The sequence below is a fragment of the Oncorhynchus mykiss genome, chromosome 17 (assembly GCF_013265735.2).
Source record: "Oncorhynchus mykiss isolate Arlee chromosome 17, USDA_OmykA_1.1, whole genome shotgun sequence".
Lineage (NCBI taxonomy): Eukaryota > Metazoa > Chordata > Actinopteri > Salmoniformes > Salmonidae > Oncorhynchus > Oncorhynchus mykiss.
The window spans coordinates 57,758,974-57,785,293 of NC_048581.1; the positions used below are offsets into that span (position 1 = coordinate 57,758,974).

General features: G+C 43.3%; 1 protein-coding gene across 1 annotated transcript; it reads left to right on the top strand.

Moving 5' to 3' along the window:
* The first annotated feature begins 1,705 nt into the window (after positions 1–1,705).
* LOC110494208 (transmembrane protein 198) lies at positions 1,706–26,018 on the top strand. Its single transcript, XM_036950264.1, has 5 exons — positions 1,706–2,279; positions 21,296–21,554; positions 22,900–23,475; positions 23,738–23,886; positions 24,472–26,018. Exons 2-5 carry the CDS (start codon positions 21,413–21,415, stop codon positions 24,619–24,621), a joined length of 1,017 nt encoding a protein of 338 aa, XP_036806159.1. The 5' UTR covers positions 1,706–2,279; positions 21,296–21,412; the 3' UTR covers positions 24,622–26,018.
* Positions 26,019–26,320: the final 302 nt, after the last annotated feature.

Sequence of the window (26,320 nt, forward strand, 5' to 3'; positions counted from 1 at the left end):
CAAGCTTTCTCTGCCCTTAACCTTGTTTTGAACACCTCCAAGGTGTTCAGGTAAGGGTGCTCTCGAGCGGCTAGATGTTCTTTACCATTCGGCCATCAGATTTGCCACCAAAGATCCTTATAGGACACATCTCTGTGTAACAGTATAAGTTTAAACCGTCCCCTCGCCCATACCCGGGCGCGAACCAGGGACCCTCTGCACACATCAACAGTCACCCTCGAAGCATCGCTCCACAAAAGCTGTCATTGTAAATAAAAATGTGTTCTTAATTGAATTGCCTAGTTAAATAAAGTTATTTTTTTAAGTGTGAATGTCAACCGGTGTCTATAAGAATGTGTAAAGGTATAAAATAAGATATTTTCAAGAACTCCATAGCTGTTTTCTTTCTAGGAGTGTTCTGTTCCCATGAACTCATTTACTCTTCAAGATGACTGAACTTCCCACCTCCCCGTGCAGTACAGAAAAGCTGTTTTATAGGCCGTTCAAAGCCTTTGCACCTCCAGTCAAACAGAATGCCTTGTAAATATGAACATCAAATCCTCCTTCTTGTGTACCCATATGTGTGCCATGTGTATAGGCTACAGTACAGAACACCAACCTACTGCTCCAACGTGTCGACCCACTATAGACTCTACGTCTGGTCATGCTGCCTGTCTTTAATGGCACTGGAACCCCAGGACTGTACAGAGCTTAGAGAGAAGAATGCAAAATGACAGCTTCAAGTCAAACCCAGGTGAAGTAAATCCAGCCACAGATCTTTATAAACATTGCAGAACAGAGAGATGAGGGTTTAATATTACAATGACCACACCTACACTACAATCAAATACTGTTCACCGAATGATACTGTACTTCAGCTTCTTGAACAATACAGTGCGTCATTGTGTGCAGATGTCCTCTTGAGTTTGTTTTATTTAGGAAAATGTAGAAATTACTCAAGGAAATGCGACGTTCTAGGTTTACTTATATTTGTCTTAAAATTGGTTGTGTATAAAGACAATTCAGTTTAAATTAGATTGCGTCATTGAACACTGCTCCCCGAAAAACAAGATAAATATATACAATCATTTTGGAAAGCAAAAGTTGTAAGGCTTTGTTTCAGTGGGGTGACTGATTTATAATCAGTTGGTTTTCAGACAGATTAACCCCAGGTCATGAGAAAGGGGTTAAGGGTTAGAGTCCTCAATGTCATAAAGGTACTGGTGATAATGCTGCTATGGCCAGGTGTAGTAGGAGGGTGGTGGTGGTATGGTTTGCAACAGGGTTTGTCAGGAAAAGTGTTAAAATATCTGTTGATTTTTGATGGTTGGGAGGTGGGGTATTTTTCCAATATCTCCTTCCATCCCCCCATGTGCAAGCAGGATCCCCTGCCTGTTCCTAATTTATTGTCTTGTCGCTTACATTGTTTGTGTTCAAATCACCCAATTAGAAAATCGGCTCTATTGAAAACGTCTCTCTTACACACACACACACACACACACACAAGTGCAGTTTATTACACATTATTACAAATGATTACACATTTATTATATATTATAGCCTATCTATTATCTATAATCATTTCTATATTTTCTATAATCTATTCTCAATTATTATTATTATTATTGTTTTTTATTGTAGAAGACAAACTCAAACCCATCTAAGCCTAGCCTGCCTCCACCTCCCCCTTCGAGTCCCAAATTTGAATGCAACAGGCAATACCAGATGGTCTGTTGGCGTTGGCTATGATGTCAAGCGTTTTCAGCTGTTGGCTGGACGTTGGAGGGGAGAGAGAGACTCGTGGAGAAAAATACTATTTTAAAATAAAGTAGTTTAGAGCTCTAGAGAACTAGACCCCCTTGGGTATCGATATACAGTCCACGTCAGAGAGAGGGAAAGAGGAGGTGTGTAAAGGGAGAGACATTTGGCTCGCTGTAGCCAACTTTTTACAGACGTGACTAGCTCGCCAACTGACAAACCGCCTGTTAATACAATGCCATGGGATTATGAATAAACATGATCAACCAAGAGCTCAAGTTCACGCAAACTCATCCGTTGAGAGTGCAAATAACGCCCGACCGATTTAATTTTGGACACCGTTTTTAAAGAAGACGAGAACGTGGCTGATTCCTTTTGAATAGCCGACTTTTGTTGTAAAAACAGTGAAGGACTTTTTTTGTGCTCACTGTATGTGCATAGGAACCTGTTTTTCCGCCGCTGCTTCGATGTTCTGTTGTTTTCCGTTGTGTTCATGCCTGACAATTCTCACGGAAACAGACCCACATAGCCGCTCGCAGTAGGTAAGTGTTCTTTTGTACAGCATAAATTAATTATTGTAAATTACAGCCCATTATCCTTCCACCGCAGACAATACAATGTATCAACTTTAGGCTCCTTCAAACAGCAGGAGGAAGGCCAATGTAACTGAATTCTACTGTGAAATGTAACAGTGTAGTTCCTGTAGAAGAGCTTCTTCTGTTACATTGTATATTTTCCCTGCTGTTTGAAGAAGTCTGCTGTGAGATGCTCATAAACTTGTTTTAGTGACTGTACACCCTTCTTAACATGATTTTAATAATTAATTCCATAGAGTAAGTATAGGCTAAACTTGCATTTTTGTTTTATTCATTCAGTAATTTATCATATTCTTTTGATGTCACTCTCCAGTAAATTAATGTCTGGGCTCTGTCTGAAGATCATTTCAGTAGAACCTATTGGGCTATCAGACAAGATAACAATGTAAACAACTTGGGCAGTTAGCCTTTGTATGAAGAAAAGCCTGAAATTGATTGCTTGTTATCTTAACAACTGTTATCATGATCAGATGCGCATTCCTGATCTTATTGACCTGATAAGCATTGTTATGTATTTTCTCCTTGTTAGCTATAGCTGGTAGTTACACCTTGCTTTTTTTTTGGGGGGGGGGGGGGTGACTCCTCCATGGCAGAGGAGTCACACAGCGTCTCTAGCTACACCCCCCTCAATGCTCTCTCCCACATCCCCCAGCCATCTACAAAAAAAATCCAGTCGACTAGCTCGGGCCAGATGGCTTTGCCTCAACCACTCTGGGAAAATGCAGAGATGGGGCCCTTCCCAGCTCCGGAGAGAGAGAGGCAGATCAAAGAGAGGAGGAAAGAGCAAATGTTGGGGTGTGTTACTTAACTCCTAGTCCTTGAAGGCCTGTAGTGTACTGTGGATGAGCTGTTTTTCCACTCTTACCTTTTAATTAGCGCTGAAGCACTCTCTGGGTCCCCCAACCAGCAGCCTTGGGCTTGACCTCAGGAGGGGCCCGTCTCAGCCTCAGCCACCAGTGATGTCCTAATTCTGTCTGTCTAGAAACTACTTTAATTTCCTGATTGTCTACTTTCACTCACCACCACTGATTTGAGAGTACATAGGTGAGATGTATAGTGACTGGAAATCCATCCATGGTTTTCTCCAATAGCCATTTTCACACTGGCATTTTTATCCCAGGGTATTTCCAGGGCGAACAGGTTGACAATATTTTCAACCTGCATGGTGTCAGCCCTGCTTTAGGACCAGGGTTGTAACAGGGTCAGAGTGGAAAGGAGAGGTAAGAGGAGAGACACACTTGTCTGGCCTTATTGTAGCCCTGACTCTGAAGGCTAGGTTATTCATAATAGTCATTGGTCAGTCAGGCCTTATTGTGGAAACTCTTCTACTGGTGGTGTCCAAGTGAAGTAAAAAAAGTCCTTTACTCTACTGTCCACTCCACATCCCCATAATAGACCATCAGCTGTGGTAGCAAAGGTCAACCCTGCCGAGGCTCGTTTGTTCTGGCCAACAACATGAACCGTCAGAGAGTTGAAAGGTCTCAACGTTAGCTTAGCGTCTCTTCATCTGTAGGAGGATTGAGGGGGTCTGGGAGAGGTCGTGTTTAAATAAGACTGCTAGGGAAAGTGGTATACCATCAGTGAGGGGGATGGAGAGTGCAGCATCCGAGGCATGCTCCCTGTTGATCTGTAATGCAGTTGGATATCCTGGCCCTTTAAAAAAAAAAAATGTACACCCCTTTTTCTCCCCAATTTCGTGGGATCCAATTGTTTTTAGCTACTATCTTGTCTCATCGCTGCAACTCCGTACAGGCTAGGGAGAGACGAAGGTTGAAAGTCATACATCCTCCGATACACAACCCAACCAAGCCGCACTGCTTCTTAACACAGCGCGCATCCAACCCGGAAGCCAGCCGCACCAATGTGTCAGAGGAAACACCGTGCACCTGGCAACCTTGGTTAGCGCGCACTAACCTGGACGACGCTAGGCCAATTGTGCATTGCCCCACGGACTTCCCGGTCGCGACAGAGCCTGGGCGCGAACCCAGGGTCTCTGATGGCACAGCTGGCGCTGCAGTAGAGCGCCCTTAACCACTGCACCACCCGGGAGGCTATCCTGGCCCTTTTTGCGTGGTTGGCAGTTTTTATATTGTACCCCTTTTTTGCCGCAATATCCAATTGGTAGTTAGTCTTGTCTTATCACTGCAACTCCCCTACGGACTCGGGAGAGGCGAAGGTCGAGAGCCATGCGTCCTCAGAAACACAACCCAACCAAGCCGCACTGCTTGCTTAACCCGGAAGCCAGCCACACCGATGTGTCGGAGGAAACACCGTCCACCCCTCCCCTAATCAGGACAACGCTGGACCAATTGTGCGCCGGCTCATGGGTCTCCTGGTCATGGCCGGCTGTGACACAGCCTGGGATCGAACCCGGGTCTGTAGGGACGCCACTGCAATGCAGTGCCTTAGACCACTGCTCCACTCAGGAGGACTTGCTGAGTTGGCAGTTTTGAGATAATGTACAACTGAAAGTTTGTTGAAGTTGAACTTTCCATGGTCTGACAAGCCTGCTTGGTGTTCTCAGCATCAGGCTATTTCAGGCCTGTGATTGATAGATCCTCTACATTTTTTGTTTCTTATCATGTACAGGGACCTCTCTTCATAGACGTGTTCTGGGTCTGGATATCCCAGTGTTCTGTCCCCTGTAATGTTATTGCCATATCTATATCCGCATTGTAAAATTGGTTAAGGTAAAACTGGAAGTAATGACTGCACAGAGCAGACATCCTTGAATATGCAGACAAGGGCAGTCTCTCACATGATAATGTTTATCACCAGATGCATTTAATTGATTATAATGCCAAGTAACATTCTAAACTGTGTCTCAAGAATCCCAACACTCTCTTCTCCCTGGGGCGGCAGGGTAGCCTAGTGGTTAGCGCATTGGACCGAAAGGTTGCAAGTTCAAATCCCCAAGCTGACAAGGTACAAAGTCTGTTGTTCTGCCCCTGAACAGGCAGTTAATCCACTCTTCCTAGGCCTTCATTGAAAATAACAATTTGTTCTTAACTGATTTGCCTGGTTAAATAAAGGTAAAAAAAATAAATCTGTCTCACTGTCTAGTTTCTTTGTGTCACAGACCTTCAAGTAGTTAGGTTACTGGACAAGAGCTCAGAAAAACAAGGCTAGCTCTGTTTAAAAGTGCAGGCCTTCATAGTACAGTGATATCCTGTCACTGTGCAATGACTTGATCCATGTCTCCATCCTCTGAACCCTTAACTAAAACCCAGATTAGCATTCCTACTCTGGCTGGCCACACGTCTCTGTCTCCTGCTGTTCTACCTCAGTACATCAGAAGTGTCTGGGATTACCCATAATTCCTTTCACTTTAACCCCTTGCAATTCAGAGAGGGGACACAGTAGTACTGTAATGTGGATTTCAGCTACTTTATCGGCTTGGGTTCTGATAGAGAAAAGCCTCAGTGATACAGTATTCTTGTATTTTATCACACTGTATATGAAGTGTTGACTCCCAGTCACAGTAGGGGAGAGTGGGGTTTTTTAAGCAATTTTTACATTCAGCATAAATGGAAATATATAGTAATCAATGGAAATATAGTGTTCTGGTCACACTTTTTGGAGAGTCCGGATTGTCTATCTGTAGATGGTCATTCTATCAACAAACTCTCTGTTGATAAGAAACTGCTTGCTAAGGATATGGTTAGGTTTAGAATAAGGGTTACGTTTAGGGTCAGGTTAGGGCTAGGTTTAGGCTTAGTAGATAGTCTGTAGAGTATCTACAGATGAACTATCCAAATTAAGTGTTACCAGTATTCTTTCTAACAACGATATCTACATATATTACAGGATGTTGTGTATCCCTGGAAATAATCACAATTCATGTAAACGTAACTGTTTTGAAAACAGCTTGTCTCTTGGCACAACTCACTCCGGGAACGGGGTAAGTTAAGCCACCTACACATTTCTTTACCGAATGAAATATTACCGCTACCTTTTTTGAAACCATGTCTATCTTTATTTCTCAAACACAATTCAACAAAATCACAATTGCTTTTTTATCTTTGAATAATTTTAAGCATCTTTTAATACAGGCTTAACACCTAACAAACACTTAGTACTTTTTTAAAACACTTAACGTAGGCCCAGGCCCTGTTGTTACATCATACCATACTTGCCTTGTGCCTGGGAAGAAAACACTTCAGTTTGCTCAACTTGCCATTGGCTCAACCATTGGCTCAACTTACCCCAAGGCAACCATTTTGACTATATAAGCCCACACAGCTACAAGGATGCCTTTTCATGCTAGGTTAAGGACCTCATATTGAAGCTTATCGAGACTCCAACAGATGTATAGAACAATCTTTAAAATGATTTACTTTGGTTTAGATACAAGCATCATGAAACCTCTATAAATTCATTTGAGTTGGGGAAAATGTTTTTTTGGACCTAACTTGCTCCACTTTTTTCATGTTTTTTTTCCCCCTTCAAAGACTCCACGAAATGATGACCTCTTCCTAAAAATTGGTCAAATTATGAATTTTGTGTATGATTTCCTAGAAACAAGGGCGGCTCAACTCTCCCCTACAATGTGTTTGTCCTAATCGAAAATAATTTTAGCAGCAGCATAATCATCTAATACAACATAGTCATCAAATAGTGAATGAGTTACAGTCCTGATTTTCATCATATCCCATGGTTGTGAAGCATTGCTCTACAAGCCAAGGCAGTTAATTTTTATTTTACCTTTATTTAACTAGGAAAGTCAGTTAAGAACAAATTCTTATTTTCAATGATGGCCTAGAAACAGTGGGTTAACTGCCTTGTTCAGGGGCAGAACGACAGATTTTTACCTTGTCAGCTCGTTGATTTGATCTTGCAACCTTCCGGTTACTAGTCCAACGCTATAACCACTTGGCTACCTGCCTCCCCAGCCAAGGCAAGCCAAAGCCTGGTTTAGGCAATATACTGCCCTGGACAGTAGCCTATACTCTACTGTACTGGACTGTGTTGGTCCTGCACTGGCAGAGTGTATTTATACACTGACCACGATAGGATCTCCCACAAATGAGCCTCTACAGTTAAGAAAGCCTGGAAATAGAGTCTATGTTGAACCTTGTTGGCAGGAGGAGATGCTTGTTGTGGGTTAGGCCGGGAGATGGACAGAGTCTTGTCCTGTAGCGTTAGCCTAGGAGGGGGGCGGTGGAGAAGTATTTGGGTTTGGAAGAGACCTGTTGTCTCATTAACTGAGCCGAGTACCTAAAAGAGGGGTAGCGCTGGTTTTTGGGGTCTTGGAGTTCCACTCACACCCATTCATAGACTCAAAGTATTGGGTGATGTTGTTTTCTTTTGGCTAAGAGGATGCCAGAGAACCTTTGTAGTGTACACAAAGGAGGGGTTATGGGAGATATTTTAGGACGGGAGAGACCATAAGGAGGTACAATTATACCCTGGCACCAGACAAACAGACGTTGGGTGGAATAGAAGAGCAGTTCTGCGCTGCTGTAAATGACAGAGCTGACCTGGAAGTGGCAGAGACCAGAGCTAGAGAGACACTGTGTGGGATAGTGAACACTTCAAGCCCCATCACTCCCCCCCACTCCACGCTACAGTAGATAGAGTCTAGCTGTTACCGCAAGTAATATGTACACTGAGTGTACAAAACATAAGGAACACTCTTTTCATGAGATAGACTGTCCAGGTGAATCAAGGGGAAAGCTATGATCCTTATTGATGTTGCCTGTCAAATCCACTTCAATCAGTGTAAATGAAGGGGAGGAAACAGGTTAAAGAAGGATTTTTAAGCCTTGAGACAATTGAGATATGGATTGTGTATGTGTGCCATTCAGAGGGTGAATGGGCAAGACAAAATATTTAAGTGCCTTTGAGCGGGGTATGGTTGTATGTGCCAGGCACACTGGTTTGAGTGTGTCAAGAACTGCAATGCTGCTGGTTTTTTCATGCTCAACAGTTTCCCATGTGAATCAAGAATGGTCCACCACCCAATAGACATCCAGCCAATTTGACACAACTGTGGGAGGTATTGGAGTCAACACTTTCAACACCTTGTAGAGTCCATGCCCCAACAAATTGAGGCTGTTCTGAGAGCAAAAGGAGTTGCAACTCAGTTTCATTTTGATTAAACTCTCAACTCAGATACATTTATACAAGGACCATTCAACTGTTACTTACAGATAGTAGATTATCTTAGCAGGCTAACATTTACAGTGCCATTAGATTTGAATATTACCTCAGCAGAATGTTGTGGACTTGTCCAGACCCTTGACAGCTAAAGAGATGAGTTCCACGAATATATGCAATATTTGAGATAAACTATTACAGTTTATCATTCAAACCTGGTTATCCCGAGCAGTACACGGTCGCCAGGTGCACGTGTTTCCTCCGACGCATTGGTACGGCTGGCTTCCGGGTTAAGTGGGCATGGTGTCAAGAAGCAGTGCGACTTGGTTGGGTTGTGTTTTGGAGGACGAACGGCTCTCGACCTTCGCCTCTCCCAAGTCCGTACGGGAGTTGCAGCGATGAGACAAGACTGTAACTACCAATTGGATACCATGAAAAAGGGGTAAAAAAATGTTTTTGTAAAAACATTCAAACCTGACTGTGTTCATAGTGACTCTCTCGTACTCCGTCTAATCTGGCCTTGTAATGACTCTCTATATCATTATATCTTAAATCCTTTCTAGTCTCGTAACTATAAACTGTGTGACGTGTAGACCTAATTCTTATGTTGGATGTTTGCTCTCACAAAGACCCCATATCACTCTTTCACTTTAATGATAAGTACACTACATTTACTATCCAAATAATCAGATATTGTTATTATAGCCTATTTCACTTGTAGGCTATTTAACAACTGATTGGAAATATAATGGAGATGGAGGGAATATCTGGCTCTGAACTACATTCATATTGCCAGTCTGTAGAAACAGGCTTCCCAGTTTGTATAAACATGGAATTCTTGATGCGCATGGGTGGGGATAATTAGAATGTGTGGATTGGAGCTTGTATATTTGCGTGAGTGTGTGGGTGCGTGACGTGTGGGTCTGTTGATGCATATTTTGTGGGTGTATGTGTGTGTGCGTGCGCGTGCCTGTGCCTTGAATCGCCAAGTCTGTCTGGGTGTTAGTGGGAGTTGTGTTGGAACATGCGTGGAAGTAGAGGTGTGTCTACTTGTGTGTCCTCTTGTGTCATACACACGTGACTCTGCCTCTCGAAAAGGCCTCTCATTGTTTCTCTGTTACTCCACTTACTGTACGCTTTTTCCCTTTTTTATAAGGAGCTCTCTACAATCAGAGTTGAAAGGCCTTCATTGTCTGGGCTTTTCTCAAAGACAAGCTTGGAGTTGAAGGGCTTGATGGAGAATAGGAACTCTCTCTGAGACTGTTCAACTATTTGAATATTTAAAGGGATATACAGTATGTTAGACTGTGGTAGACCATGTGTTAAACAGTGGGTTTCCTGGAAACTCATTCAGACATAATATAAAAGATGTGTACACCATCAGAGACAGTTTTCCCAGGTACTGACTTGTCTGGCAAGTGAAGAAATGTATAGGCTACATAGGAGTTGGAAAGTAGATACATATTAATTGATGTAGTTCTGTTCTTGTTTATTCATGTTCTGTATCAGGGCATGTTTTATGTTTTTGTTTGGACCCCAGGAAGAGTAGCTGCTGCTTTCACAACAGCTAATGGGGATCCTAATAAAATACCAAATGGTTTGGAGGGTTGGATAGTGATGTATGATCTTTTATGATGACTTTACAGAGGTTTGTTATTTTGGAACATCTGCACATGTTTGAAAGGTCAGTGTGTATGGTCTTAGAGTGCATGTCAGTGTTAGGCCTAGTTGTAAAACTTACTGCCCCTCAAATCACTTTCTATACATTCTCACTCTGTAATTACTACTTTCTAAAGGGTTACAGCCTACATTCTCTCGCTCTCTCTTACTCTCGCTCTCGCTCTCTCTCTCTCTCTCTCTCTCACACTCTTTGGAGAGCACTGTAGGGTCCAGAAAACAGTGGGGACATTCATGGGGAGAGCTCTCTGCTCTCGGCCAAGCCTGGCTGAATGAAGGCTGGAGACATGTAGGAAGGGCTGCCACGGTGCCAAAATCACTGCAATTCCCCCCCCCTCTGCCTCATTTACTCTTGAGGAACAAAGTGTTGTTTGAGAGGCACTGGTCAGAGATTTAGGGAGAAGAGCGATAGAGACAGTCTGAGAGAGAGAACGATGGCGAGCTCTGGCTTTAACACCAACTTCAGGAAAAAAAAGTCTGAATGCGAGGATGTGAGAGGAGGTCTTTAGGACTAGTAGGTCATTCATTCCATTCTTGTTTCATGTTCAGATGAATCATTTCCTTCCTTAGTCAGCATGGATGAGTAAAGGTTATCATAGATCTGTGGTTTACCATAGGGGTCAACTCATGATACATTTTTGGGGAGAAAATTCACTTAACTTGTAACCTTGGTATTTATGTTCCTCCTCAATACAACATAGTATCCATTCTTTGCCTTATAAGAGATAAAAGTGAAGCAGTCTGTGGCTGTCTCTCAGTAGACCACTGTCAAACACTGTTTGATCTCATGTGGAGTGCATCTCATTTTCTTCTTGTTTTGGAGATGGAATGATGAACGAGTTGTCCCTTAATTTCCTGTCAAATGAGCTCCCAAATGGAACAGCCTGATTAAAAAGCGGGATTTTCATGTTTTCATTCTCTGCTCAAAACAGCCATTCACTTGTCAGGACTGCTTCTAGCATTCCTCAAGAACGACAAGATCAACTTAGCAACGACAAGGTCTATTTTGTGCAGCAATTTGACTTTATAAGAACAAAATGGAAGAGGTCTTGGTGCATTATAGATCAACATGTCTTTCATTACTGGATTTGATTTGATTATAAATAATTAGTGACCAGGTTTCAACATGAAAGTAAAGGTTCAGACAGGTCAGTGATAGAGGTCGACCGATTATGATTTTTCAACGCCGATACTGATACCGATTATTGGAGGACCAAAAAAGCCGATACCGATTAATCGGACGATTTTATTTATTTATTTATTTGTAATAATGACAATTACAACAATACTGAATAAACACTTATTTTAACTTAATATAATACATAAATAAAAATCAATTTAGCCTCAAATAAATAATGAAACATGTTCAATTTGGTTTAAATAATGCAAAAACAAAGTGTTGGAGAAGACATGCTAGATAAACTAGTAATATCATCAACCATGTGTAGTTAACTTGTGATTATGATTGATTGACTGATTGTTTTTTATAAGATAAGTTTAATGCTAGCTAGCAACTTACCTTGGCTTACTGCATTCGCGTAACAGGCAGTCTCCTCGGGGCGTGCAATGAGAGGCAGGTGGTTAGAGCGTTGGACTAGTTAACTGTACGGTTGCAAGATTGAATCCCCCGAGCTGACAAGGTAAAAATCTGCCATTCTGCCCCTGAACAAGACAGTTAACCTGCCGTTCCTAGGCCGTCATTGAAAATAAGAATGTGTTCTTAACTGACTTGCCTTGTTAAATAAATATTATATAAAGTTGTAAAAAAAAACAAATCGGGCAAATCGGCGTCCAAAAATACAGATTTCCGATTGTTATGAAAACTTGAAATCGGCCCTAATTAATCAGCCATTCTGATTAATTGGTCGATCTCTAGTCAGTGAGAGGGGTTATTCAAATTCAGGAGGATTTGTTCATCTACCCAGCGAACCTATTTTACCTATTTGACCACGTAAAAAAAGTGAACTTTGTTTGTGTTCAAGTTGCGAGCCAGAGAGCATTCTCTCATTGTTTCTGCCACTAGGCTGTGAATGTTGATATCAAAGCGTGTCTCAGACATTAGAGCATGAGTGAGTGCATCTGGATCCATGGATGGAAGGCCCATATAAACACAATCATTATTATCAGTTCCAAGATGATTTTGAACATGTGGAGTGTTTTATTTGAATTGTTTAGAGATGATAACCGACAAAAACAAATGCAGCTGAACCCACGGTCAACGTGTTGTAATAGCCAAGGCATTCAAAACACTATCACAGAACTACTATATGAGTCTGTTATGTTGTGATCCTATTGGAGCTATACCCTATAACCTATTGGATCCACGTTTCTAAACAGCTTCTATCCCCTAGCCGTGGCTAACAACTACTGCTCTCCCTCTCCCACAGACTATCCACACTTGACTTCATGTCCATACACAAGTCTTTACCCACTCAGACACAACCTACGCTGCTGCTAAAGTGATTATTGATTACATTTATTTCTCCATTACGCTGCTGCCCATTGATTATTGATTGCCAATAACATTATTTATCCTGCTACTGGTCACAACTACTCTTGTTTACATGTATATATAGTATTACCATTAGTATATTATAGAGGGAAAAAGGTGCTATCTAGAACCTAAAAGGGTTCTTCGGCTGTCCCTGTATTAGAACCCTTTGAAGAACCCGTTCCACAGAGAGTTATAAGTCAAACCCAAAAGACTTATCTCTTTTGCCTTGGAACCCTTTTTTCTTAGTGTATCATAAGTTTTTATATATTCCTGCTACTAGTCACTTTTCAGCCCTGTTTACATGTATATCCTACTACCAGTTAGGGCTGGGCGATTTAATGAATTAATTAATATTTTAGAGGAGTATTCCAAATGCCTTCATGGTAAGAATTTAGTATGTGGGCCTCCCGGGTGGTGCAGTGGTTAAGGGCGCTGTACTGCAGCGCCAGCTGTGCCATCAGAGACTCTGGGTTCGTGCCCAGGCTGTGTCGTAGCTGGCCGTGACCGGGAGGTCCGTGGGGCGACGCACAATTGGCCTGGCGTCGTCCGGGTTAGGAAGGGCTTGGCCGGTAGGGATGTCCTTGTCTCATTGCGCACCAGTGACTCCTGTGGCAGGCCGGGCGCAGTGCGCGCTAACCAAGGTTGCCAGGTGCATGGTGTTTCCTCCGACACATTGGTGCAGCTGGCTTCCGGGTTGGATGCGCGCTGTGTTGGTTGGGTTGTGTATCGGAGGACACATGACTTTCAATCTTCGTCTCTCCCAAGCCTGTACAGGAGTTGTAGCGATGAGACAAGATAGTATAATTGGATACCACGAAATTGGGAGGAAAAGTTTTTTACATTTATTTTTACAAAATGTATAAAAGATTTTAGTATGATTTTAGTATATATATATATATATACACATTGGGGAAAACAAGTATTTGATACACTGCCGATTTTGCAGGTTTTCCTACTTACAAAGCACGTAGAGGTCTGTCATTTTTATCATAGGTACACTTCAACTGTGAGAGACGGAATCTAAAACAAAAATCCAGAAAATTACATTGTATGATTTTTAAGTAATTCATTTGTATTTGAAGTGTACCTATGATAAAAATTACAGACTTCTACATGCTTTGTAAGTAGGAAAACCTGCAAAATCGTCAGTGTATCAAATACTTGTTCTCCCCACTGTATATATATATATATACATTTTAGCCAAAGACTGCTATTCTAGCTTTCTAGTCTGTGTTTTATACATGTGCAATAAGCATAAAACACAATTATCTAAGTAATTGTCAACTCGTTCTCCTTCTGAGAATTAAGGTAGGCCACTTGATTTCAGCATCTGAAAAAGGACAGGCATGCTGTTCAAACAGATGGAGACACACAGAAGGGTGAAATATAAAGATTGTAATATAAAGATTAGCTGGCTACTCACTAGCAGGGGGCTTGTGTTTGAGGGATTGTTTATGAGACCTGTGTTATTTTTCTATAGTGTCTGCTACCAGAAGTTAGTCATTATTAGTGGATGTGCATTGTGCGTGGGTCTGGTTACATTTGTAATTTAAAGGACATTTTCATAGACGGACTTGAAAGCCAGATCAGGGATTATTGGTTGTGGCCTATGTATAATTTCACAAGCCCGGAATTCATGAGATTATTGCTGACTGTTTGAAATACAGTGAATTTGACCTTTAATTGTACAACAAAATGTATTTAGAGAAAAAATTATCAAAAATCTAGATACTGTATACATCGGTAATCGGCCATAAATTAGAAAAAAATTGAGGTAAGACTAAAATAAGTGCACTTCAGTCAAAACATTGTACATTTAAAAGTCTTGACACTGGATGTCTTTGGCCCACCTATCAGTCACTTTTTATGTATAAACCCACCTCAACCACTCCAGTAACCCTGCACATTGAATAAGGTACTGGTACTGACCTGGACTGTATATACAACCACTCCAGTAACCCTGCACATTGAATAAGGTACTGGTACTGACCTGGACTGTATATACAACCACTCCAGTAACCCTGCACATTGAATAAGGTACTGGCACTGACCTGTATATACAACCACTCCAGTAACCCTGCACATTGAATAAGGTACTGGCACTGACCTGTATATACTTGCATTCTCGTGTTTCTTTAACTCACATTGTAGTTCTTGTGTGGTTTTTATTTTAATTGTAATGTTTTATTCTATTTTCTATTGTTATCTATATTATAATTTTTATTATCACTGCATTGTTGGGAAAGAGCTCTCAAGGTAATTATTTCACTGTACTGTTTTACGGCGAATAAACTTTGAAACTTGAAACTAGATTTAACTAGTCAGATAATCAGTGTTGGTGTTGACACTCCAGCCTCCAAATCCAACTCTGCTCTTCCTGCTCTGCTTCCTGCCCTCAGGGAAGGGTCACCTCCAAAACAGCCTTGCCACTGATCTCCACTTCCTCTTCTGGGCCACAGCTTCCTGCCAATGAGAGAGCAGAGGGGGGAGTGGGGTTAGGGGTCAGAGGTTTGAGGTTAAAGTTTCCGGCCTTGTGGATGGAGGGTCAGGAAACCCAATAATCCAGTGTGGAAAACATATGCATGTATCTTATGTTATTTGTTCTTATGGATCGCTTTAGGAGGCAGCCATGGTCAGGACAATATTCCAACCATGTCAACAAGTATGCATGAATCCACGCATGTTTCTCTAAGGCAACCACAGTTGGTACAAGATGGACGCCATGAAGTGTGTTGCTCCCATCACGTCCAGACTGTTCTCCAGTCTCCACTGCCAGTCTTTGGGCAGGACACGGTGGGTACGGTTTTTGGCATTAGTGGTCATGGAGGATTACGTTTATAGCTGCAGCTGTAAAGGGGGGTAGCTGTAGACCCACGGGCATCATGCCCAGTCAGGGGGAGACCATGGCACAGTCACACATACCCCCCTGTGCCAACCTGTGCCTCCAAACAGCTGGGCTCTAACGTTGAATTCTCAGCTGCCACCTGCCTTAAAGCCAGAGCACCTTGGAATCCCTGACCTTTCTCACACCCCAGCAACCCCCTCAGTGGTTAATTAAACACACCCAATTAGCTATGTGGGGAACCCAGGCATGTTCTTGTCTGTTTCTCAGCTGTTGTGGCTTGAGCTAACCCCGTCCCACCCTCTGTCCCTCCCTGGTGTTTGTCAGACAACATTCTAAAGTATTTCATACCAACATGCTCAGTCATCTAAGTGTGACTGTGAGGCTTACCACTAAAACATTTGCTTTTTGTTTATCTCTGTATACTTTTTTAAAAACTAGGCAAGTCAGTTAAGAACAAATTCTTATTTACAATGACGGCCTACCCCGGCCCACCCCTAACGACGATGGGCCAATTGTGCACCGACCTATGGGACTCCAAATCACAGTGGTTCCTTTTAACATGAGTCTTCAATATTCCCAGGTAAGAAGTTTTAGGTTGTAGTTATTATAGGAATTATAGGACTATTTCCCTCTATACCATTTGTATTTCATTAACCTTTGACTATTGGATGTTCTTATAGGCACTTTAGTATTGCCAGTGTAACAGTATAGCTTCTGTCCCTCTCCTCGCTCCTCGCTGGGCTCGAACCAGCAACACAACGACAACAGCCACCCTCGAAGCAGCGTTACCCATGCAGAGCAAGGGGAACAACTACTAGAAGGCTCAGAGCGAGTGACGTTTGAAACGCTATTAGCGCGCACTAACTAGCTAGCCATTTCACTTCGGTTACACCAGCCTCATCTCGGGAGTTGATAGGCTTGAAGTCATAAACAGCGCAATGCTTGACGCACAACGAAGAGCTGCTGGCAAAACGCATGAAAGTGCTGTTTGAATGAATGTTTACGGGCCTGCTTCTGCCTACCACCGCTCAGTCAGATACTTAGATACTTGTATGCTTGTATGCTCAGTCAGATTATATGCAACGCAGGACACGCTAGATAATATCTAGTAATATTATCAACCATGTATTGATTAGTGATTATGATTGATTGTTTTTATAAGATAAGTTTAATGCTAGCTAGCAACTTACCTTGGCTTACTGCATTTGCGTAACAGGCAGTCTCCTTGTGGAGTGCAACGAGAGAGAGGCAGGTCGTTATTGCGTTGGACTAGTTAACTGTAAGGTTGCAAGATTGGATCCCCCCGTTCTGCCCCTGAACAAGGCAGTTAACCCACCGTTCCTAGGCCGTCATTGAAAATAAGAATGTGTTCTTAACTGACTTGCCTAGTTAAATAAAGGTATATATATATATATATATATATACAGTGCCTTGCGAAAGTATTCGGCCCCCTTGAACTTTGCGACCTTTTGCCACATTTCAGGCTTCAAACATAAAGATATAAAACTGTATTTTTTTGTGAAGAATCAACAACAAGTGGGACACAATCATGAAGTGGAACGACATTTATTGGATATTTCAAACTTTTTTAACAAATCAAAAACTGAAAAATTGGGCGTGCAAAATTATTACGAATACTTTCGCAAGGCACTGTATATATATATATATATTTTTTAATCGGTGTCCAAAAATACCGATTTCCGATTGTTATGAAAACTTGAAATGTATCATCAAAATGTATCGAAGAGAGTATTTCTCAACTTCTACTTCTACGCCTTGGCCTCCAAGAGCTCCAAGACTAGACATGGAGCCACGTCACTTATCCTTATTTTGTGAGAATGGGTGATAATATCAGCCTTCCGGACAGTTACCAGCTAGACCCCATCTACTCCCTTCATCCTTCAACCACCCACATGCTCAATGGCAAACACACACACACACACACACCACCTCCTTTCCCTTGGTTGCCTCCATCTCTATGTTGTATGCCCCTCTCTCCCAGCATGCTTTGCTGTGTGTGCCAGTAGAGGTCACGGCTGGGGTCTCAGAGCCTTTGTGCCGCCCCATAATGGCTCCATTATCCCTGAGAGGCATGGACTCCAGGCCTCTCCAGGCCTCTCACACTGACCACCATTGTGACTCACACAGGGACAATTTGGGGACAGAGACACACGGACGTGGGAAAGAGTTGGTGTGTGTGTGAATACAAACGTGTGAGGGAATTTGTGTGTGTGAGTGTGTGTATGGTCGGATGCACAAGTCGTTTGTCTTGATGGATTACCCACAACAATCACTTTTTGTGACCAGTTATCTCAGTCTCCCCTTGCGTTTAGAACCGTCTCCTACTGTAGTCCTTGTTTTGATCTAGCTGAGAACAGCTTTCCAAATGTTTGATTTGAGTTGAGTGGAGTCTAGTGGTTAGAGCGTTGGGCCGGTAACCAAAAGGTTGCTAGTTTGAGTCCATGACCTTGACTAGGTGAAACATCTGTCAATCTGCCCTTGAGCAAGGCACTAAACCCTAATTGCTCCAGGGTCACAGTCAATAATGACTGGTCCCTTGCCGTGACCCCACTCTCTGAGGGTGTTTTGACCATTTTGGACTATAATCAGATATGGAGATGAAAATCTTTCATAGTTTGCAAAAGTTCTATCTTTTGACTTGTGCACAATCAGTGGTTGTTTGTTTTGGCTTTATATTTGACATTGTAATAGTACCATTTCATGGTATAGCATTTAAACTAGGGCAGGTGTAAGGTAATGCCATGAAATCTATACGTATCGCCATAACTGAACATGATGAAAGAGAAGTCCATAATAACCTCAAGGTGAAATGCCCTCATGCTTCACAATATGGGCGATACTGCACAGCACATTATTTGCTGAACATATTCTCTGTATCATATTTCTGTCTCACTCTAAAGCGTTCATAATACTGTCCACACCCTCTCAGGAGTGCCACAGACACAGCAGACCAGTAGGACTGTGGAACTCTCAGCTGGCCAGATCATTTGTCTTTCCTTTTCCTCTGGCCTTTAGAAAACAAGTGAGACAGAACAGATAGGACTATCTGGCAGAGACCGAGAAGCAGACACGTGAATGCAGCAAGAACTCTCCCTCCAGCTCTGGAAAAAGAGAAGGGACAAGAGAGCTGGGACCTCATTCTTTCCATGTCAAGTCATGGCCAGGTCATAATGTATAGCCATGTGTCTCGGAGACAGAGGGAGAAGGAAGGAGGAGTTTAAAAGTAGAAGGAACATTTGGGAGAATGGAGGGAGGAAGATAGTGACACAGAAGACAGATGAGGGGAAAGAGGGGGGAGACTGAGAAGAGAGAGAGCAGATGAGGAGAGCAGGCAGCCAGCTGCGTGACTGTTTTTTGCTCTGAGCCTGAGAACGTGAGTTTGCTGTAATCGGATCGGAACTGGGGTGAGATCATAAAGAAGGCCAGGCAGCAGCCCCAGAGAGAGCGGCCCACCCTGAGCCATGAGACCCTACACCTCCTCCCCAATCCCCTGCAACAGGCAGACTGAGAGGGGGGTTGGGGCTGCCTGATTAACCCCTCACTAGCACCACTCGATGTCCGTAGCCCCACTTTTAATTAAGTCATTTACTTTCACCCAGACATTTTTACTACATAGCCTAGTTTAAATGTATGACTCTGACACCTCAAGCCCAATTTAGGAGAGTTGTAGATAAACAACGAAAACAACGTCGACCCCATTAAACTTGAGTGGGTATTTGGTGCTGATATGATATCAGTGCTGAATATGCTCACAGAAAATGGGTCAAGTGTATGTTAAATTGGATGGTGTTAAATAGATGCCAAACTTGAGTGGACACTGGACATCTGCTGCTATGTAGATTAGAATTGTCATAATTCCATACAGTAGATCAGACAAACACGCAGCAATGCCGGTACTCTGCAAAAAGCTATTCTATAAGATGTGCCGATAGTCAGTACTGATGTATTTATTTTGGTAGTTTTGGTTAAAAAAAAATCAGCAAGGTACTACAGAAAGTCCCTGGAGTATTTGGCTGTTCATGTTTATGTGATTCAACCAGACTGTAGTCGTGGCAACAGGGTGTATGTGTGGTGGTATACAGTACTGTGTGTTATCATGGGAGGCAAGCAGAGTGTCTGGCAGGCCCCAAATGCATAGTCACCAGGGAGAAGTCACAGTTGGCCGGCAGATTTCACACTTCTCCTGAATCCTCGAAGAACAGCGGTCTGAAGCAGGGGTGGTGGGGGTGAGGAGGAGGGGGGATCTGGAGTGCTCCACGTGCAACATGTTAAACTTTTGAGTCATTCAGCATGAATGGAGTCCCGCTGCAACTAACCACTATATAATCTCTGTTTTGTGGGTAAGGTCATCTAAGGCACTGTTTGTAGGTTTACAAAGTTTTTTTTATATTTTTGTATTTATCCGTTATTTTACCAGGTAAGTTGACTGAGAACACGTTCTCATTTGCAGCAACGACCTGGGGAATAGTTACAGGGGACATGAGGGGGATGAATTAAACAATTGTAAACTGAAGTTACATTGAGAGGTTTGCTCTGTTCTCTTTGCCGGTTCTCTTTCTCTAGTTCTAACAGAGAGTCCTAACAAAAAAGTAACGGTCACTTTAACGCATTGTGATGCTCTGTGATGATCTACACTACATGGCCAAAAGTATGTGGACACCTGCTTGTCAAACATCTCATTCCAAAATCATGGCCATTTGTATGGAGTTGGTCCCCCCTTTGCTGCTATAACAGCCTCCACTCTTCAGGGAAGGATTTCCACTGGAAGTTGGAACATTGCTGCAAGGACTTGCTTCCGTTCAGCCACAAGAGCATTAGTGAGGTTGGGCACTGATGTTGGACGATTAGGCCTGGCTCACACCCGGCATTCCAATTCATCCCGAAGGTGTTCTTCCGCACTGACAAACCATATCTGTGTGGACATCACCTTGTGATGCATTGTCATTCTGAAACAGGAAAGGGCCTTCCCCAAACTGTTGCCACAAATTTGGAAGCACGGAATCATCTTGAATATCCTTGTATGCTGTAGCTTTAAGATTTCCCTTCACTGGAACTAAGGGTCCTAGCCCGAACCATGAAAAACAATCCCAGACCATTATTCATCCACCAAACTTTACAGTTGGCATTATGCATTAGGACAGGTAGCGTTCTCCTGGCATCCATCAAACCCAGATTCGTCCGTCGGATTGCAAGATGGTGAAGCGTGATTCATCACTCCAGAGAACACGTTTCTATGCTCCAGAGTCCAATGGCGGCAAGCTTTACACCACTCCAGCCGACGCATGGTAATCTTAGGCTTGTGTGTAGCTGCTTGGCCATGGAAACCCATTTCATGAAGCTCCCAACAAACAGTTATTGTGCTGACATTGCTTCCAGGAGCAGTTTGGAACGCAGTAGTGAGAGTTGCAACCGAGGACAGAAGATTTTTATGCGCTACGTTCTTCAGCACTAGGCGGTCATTTCTGTAAGCGTGTGTGGCCTACCACTTCACAGCTGAGCTGTTGTTGCTCCAAGATGTTTCCACTTCACAATAACAGCACGTACAGTTGACCAGGGCAGCTCTATCAGGGCAGAAATTTGAAGAACTGACTTGTTGGAAAGGTGGCATCCTATGACGGTGCCATGTTGAAAGTCACTGAGCTCTTTAGTAAGGACATTCTACTGCCAATGTTTGTCTATGGAGATTGTGTGGCTGTGTGCTTGATTTTATACACCTGTCAGCAACGGGTGTGGCTGAAATAGCTGAATCCACTAATTTGAAGGGGTGCCCACATACTTTTGTATATATAGTGTATGATTTAATCCAAACGTTCTTTCATTTTACAGGCACACAAGCTGTTCTGATGGACTCCAGATAACAGCACCACTCCTCATCCTCCTGTCCCAACCTTTAACCCCCACCTCCTCCTCCTCCTTGTCTGGTTGGTCTATTGGAGCCCCAGGATGACAGACCCTAATGGGTCTGTGGGAGAGGGCTTGGCCGAGGTGGATGCCTGCAGCCTGGAGATCGAGAGGCAGTATGAGGTCATCCCTGCCGTCATCTGCTCCATGTGCTGCCTGTTCGGCATCATCTACTGCTTCTTCGGTAAGGTCACCACGGGGTCAAGGCATATCTCAATAACGTCATGTCAACGAGTACACTTAAACTTCAATAACACGGACTGCATCCCACATGGCACACTATTCCCTATATATTGCACAACTTTTGACAAAGGACTCTGATTGAAAGTAGTGCACTATGTAGGGAATAGGGTGCCATATGGGACAGAACCAAAATGACAGAGCATGGGAATGTGTATTCAGACGTATCATATGTCTGTTAATGTGTTATATAGAAAATGTACAACAAGGTTACCTTATACTAATGTTCCCCAAGGTACACTAGAAAATGACATGATGCGGGCTACCTGATACAGGGAACATGTACTTTCTATCCAGACATACTGTGTCATGTGTATATTGTTCTGTATGCTTCGGTAAAGTCTTTAATACAGTCCCGCACTGACATGTCATCATTCCTCAAGGCAAAACCTCCCATTTTGTCTTTCAAATTGTTACGTAACTGATTAGAGAGAAATGAAAGACATCTGGCCATTTGGTACCTAATGACAGCATTTCCCAGACTAATGTGATGGTGTAGTGTGTGTTAATCACACTGAGCAATCCCTCACACCCAGATGAGAACCATTACCCAGAGAGAGAGGGCTCCACCCTCAGCCAAGCAGCCGCCACAATCTATGGGTGGGCGTCATTTTTCTCACCAAATCCCCCATCATCACCCCAATTAGCCTCAACACCACCACCTCTCTTATTAGTTTTAATTGTAGGGTCATTTATACGGAATTACATTGCTTACAGTTGATATTCTGTCATTTATACAGTTGGATAGTAGTTGCTGTGTCCTAGCCTCAGCAATTTAACTTGAACTTAATACCCTAATTTATCACCTGCATATTTCCTTACCGTTAGTTATATTCTATATGTATTATATATAACCGAAAGGTTGCTGGCTCGAATCCTCGAGCTGATAAGGAAAACATCTGTCGTTCTGCCCCTGAACAAGGCAGTTAACCTACTGTTCCCCGGTAGGCCGTCATTGTAAATAAGAATTTGTTCTTAACTGACATGCCTAGTTAAAAAAATGGGCTTAAAAAAATAAGAAACCTGTACCATGTCAGATATAGAGATGAAGTGTATTCAATTTTAAGTTTACATCCCAATATTACACTTTATATACATCACAGAAGACTGAAATATAAAGAAAACTGTTTGACATAGAAACACTGGTTTTTCAGTGTTTTTATTTACATAATGTTTATTAATTATGAAATGGCTACATAGATTCTACATTCTTCCCCCTCTATTCACCTCTCTACCCTTCTCCTCTCTCCCTCACCATCCTCTCTCCACTCTCTCCTTTCCTCTCACAGGCTACCGCTGCTTCAAAGCTGTCATGTTCCTGTCGGGCCTGATGTTTGGCTCGGTCATCATCTTTCTGCTGTGCCACAAGGAGCGGGTGCTGGACACCCAGCTGAGCGTGGAGGCCTCGGCAGGTATTGGCCTGGGCATCGGCCTGCTGTGTGGCCTGGTCACCATGCTGGTGCGCTCAGTGGGCCTCTTCATGACAGGCCTCCTGCTGGGCCTGCTGCTTGCCCTCGCCGCCCTTCTGGTCACCCACCAGTTCTACACCCCCACCACCGTCTGGGTGCCCCTGGGGGCACTGCTGGGCACAGGCATGCTGTTCGCCGTGCTCACCCTGCAGTGGCAGAAGCTCTTCACCGTATTGTCTACGTCCGTGTTCGGGGCAGCCATCATGACGGTGTGCGCTGACTACTTTGTGGAAATGCTGGCGCTTGCCAGCCACGTGTACGAGTGCCTGAGACTTTCGCCGCCGCCGCCGCTCTGCTGGTACAGCTGGGTGATCCTGGGTATCTGGCCGACACTCAGCTTTATGGGGGTGCTGGTGCAGTGGAAGCTGACGGCTGAAGGCTTCTCACACACTGAGGGTAAGCATCATAGAATTGCATATAGAAGCTGATTTATAGGATCTCTGTGGAAAGAATGAGAGGTAGAGGACACCTTTTGTAGAGTATGATGCATCTGTATATCTCATATTAGATTTTGGGTGATTAAGAATTTCTCGTGTGCTCTGCCGAATTACTAAGAAATGAAACAGTGAGTTAACACGTCCCTCTCTTTCTCCCTCTCTACCTCTCTCTCCTATCTCTCTCTCTACCTCTCCCTTTCCCTCTCTCTTTCTCCTCTCAGTCATCATCAGCAGGAGGCAGAAGCGGGTCCAGTTGATGCGGATCAGGCAGAAAGATGCCAAGAAGCGGCAGCAGAGCGGTGGACAAGAGGGCACTTACCGTCGCAAGCCTACCCCCGTCAAACGCTACGCAGGAGACCTGCTGGCACCGGTCAGTCACACACACACACACACACACACACACACACACACACACACACACACACACACACACACACACACACATAGGAACACACAGCATATGTTTTACTATCCTTGTGGGGACCTAAAATGTATTTCCATTCAAAATCCTATTTTTGCCTAACCCTAACCTTAACCCCTAACCTTAACCCCTCACCCTTATTCTAACCCTAATTCTAGCCCTAACTCCTAAGCCTAAAATAGCCTTTGTCTTTGTGGGGACCTGGGAAATGTCCCCACGAGGGAGAATGTTCCTTGATTTACTATGCTTGTGGGATAGTAAAACACACACACACACACACACACACACCACCTCCTTTCCCTTGGTTGCCTCCATCTCTATGTTGTATGCCCCTCTCTCCCAGCATGCTTTGCTGTGTGTGCCAGTAGAGGTCACGGCTGGGGTCTCAGAGCCTTTGTGCCGCCCCATAATGACACACACACACACACTCTATTGTATTTTAATTCCAATGTGTAGAATCAATTTCTAGGTTGATTCTGATCATGTTCCCTCTCTCCTCTCTTCTCCCCCTCTCTCCTGTATTCCTTCTCTCAGAGTTACCTGCAGAGTCTGAGGGACAGACAGATGGGCACAGGCAACTCCCTCAGCAGCCTGGGCACTGCCAACCACACCATGATTGACTTTGACTACGAGACTGGCTCCACCGTGCCCCTCACCGCCACTACACCAGTCATCAGGGTCTGACGCACCGAGGGACAAGCAGGAGAACAACCACTTGTTTCTTGTCCCTCCTCCACAGTCCTCCTCCCCTACAGACTGTTATTTTAGGGCCTCAGCTCTTATTTAGGCAATGTTCGAGTCTATTGAATAGTGAATCTACCTTCCATTGAGCTGGAATAGGGCCTTGAATGCTGTCCAAGTGAAGATCATTACACCAATAGTTCCTAGCACAACTCCAGTGTAACTCTCAGCCTATCATTGTTGGACGTTTGGAATGGCCGACTTGAGAGTGATGGAATGGTTCCTCTGTCTGTGAGCTGTTCCCTAAGAGTTGTTGGGAGGGACGTTTGGCCTCTTGTTTGATGTGTGCTGTAACCACTCTGTGTCAATAGACTGTGCCTGTGTGGCCTCTCCCTGTGTTGTCTGCTCTGAGCGTGGGAGGTCCATGTGAAAAGTCAGAAGGCCACTGAAGAGGGAAGGAGAGAGGGAGGGAGAGAGGGAGAAAGAGCAGAAATAATCTCATCTGACTTCTTATGTCATATGCTTTTTTTGGTGCCGTTATGATTGATTGATTATATATGGGAAAAATCACTTGACTGATGAAAACAGACTATTTTTGCTGTTCGGGAACCAATAATGGGGATGGAAATGGCTATGAATAGCACGAGAGCTACCTCCTCGAGTAATATCAACTTTTACAATTGGAGTTATCTGTGCTTTAATGACTTGAAATTAACCAGTGGCATGTAACTTCTGGTCACCTGACTTCCTCAAAGAATAGGAGAGCAGCTGTTGTTGAGGATGCACTGTGACTGGACAAAGACGAGGACAAGTCAAGACACATTTCTCTGATCTGTGTTTGTTGTCTGTGCGAGTGTGTGTGCGTTTGTAATGTTATGGTGTGTGTTGATGTTTACTTGTCCCTTTTTGTAGGTAAATGCCTGTATAGTTGGGTGTAGAAGATTCAGGTCCAGAGAGATACACGGCAGCCATTTTGTGCCTCAATACATTGAAGATTATTACATGGGCAACTGTTACAAGTGAAATGTTTTTACAGTGCCTTTTTTTAGAGGTAGCAATACTGCAATACTATATATACAATGTTTCAAACCACACTCATTATGTCATTTATTTTGGAGCAGTAGCTTGTTTCATGACAACTTATGGGCAGTTTTACCTGTGCAGTACCTGTATTCAGTAATTTATATGATTAATAACGTTGAAGGACTATGCTATGGTAAAATTAGAGTACACATTTGCCAAATTCTAGGTTACTAAAGAATTATCTGTGTTTTTTGAAAATGGTAATTTACTGTTGTTTTAGAATTTTAGAGGGATAGTACTCTGACTATTCTGAATCTGTACAGAATTGTCAATAGGAAATGTAAAAGATAAACCATTAAATTAGTTTAAAAACAAAAGCTGTTTGAGTGATTTCTCTGAGGATAATAAATGGCTCTGTATATTTTCCTCATGGTCACCTAGCAACATCCGCTGCCAAATTCACCCTTAGAATCAGAAACACAGAGGGTCTCAAAGGCAACAACAGTGGTGCTCCCTGGTGGTTTAAGCAGTGGTGTTGCTGTGGCAGCTCCAAAACTTTATCAACCCTCAAGTATCATGCATGAAAGCTGCCCCCCCCCCTCTTTGCCCTCAGAACAGCCTCAATTCGTCGGGGCATGGACTCAACAAGGTGTCAAGAAATCGTTCCACAGGGATGCTG

What these genes read in the sequence shown, in the direction of transcription:
- LOC110494208 (XM_036950264.1), top strand. Translation starts at nt 21,413, where the DNA reads ATGACAGACCCTAATGGGTCTGTGGGAGAGGGCTTGGCCGAGGTGGAT. An exon ending in CATCATCTACTGCTTCTTCG is followed by an intron (nt 21,555 to 22,899) that starts GTAAGGTCACCA and finishes TTCCTCTCACAG; the next exon opens with GCTACCGCTGCTTCAAAGCT. An exon ending in CAGGAGACCTGCTGGCACCG is followed by an intron (nt 23,887 to 24,471) that starts GTCAGTCACACA and finishes TCCTTCTCTCAG; the next exon opens with AGTTACCTGCAGAGTCTGAG.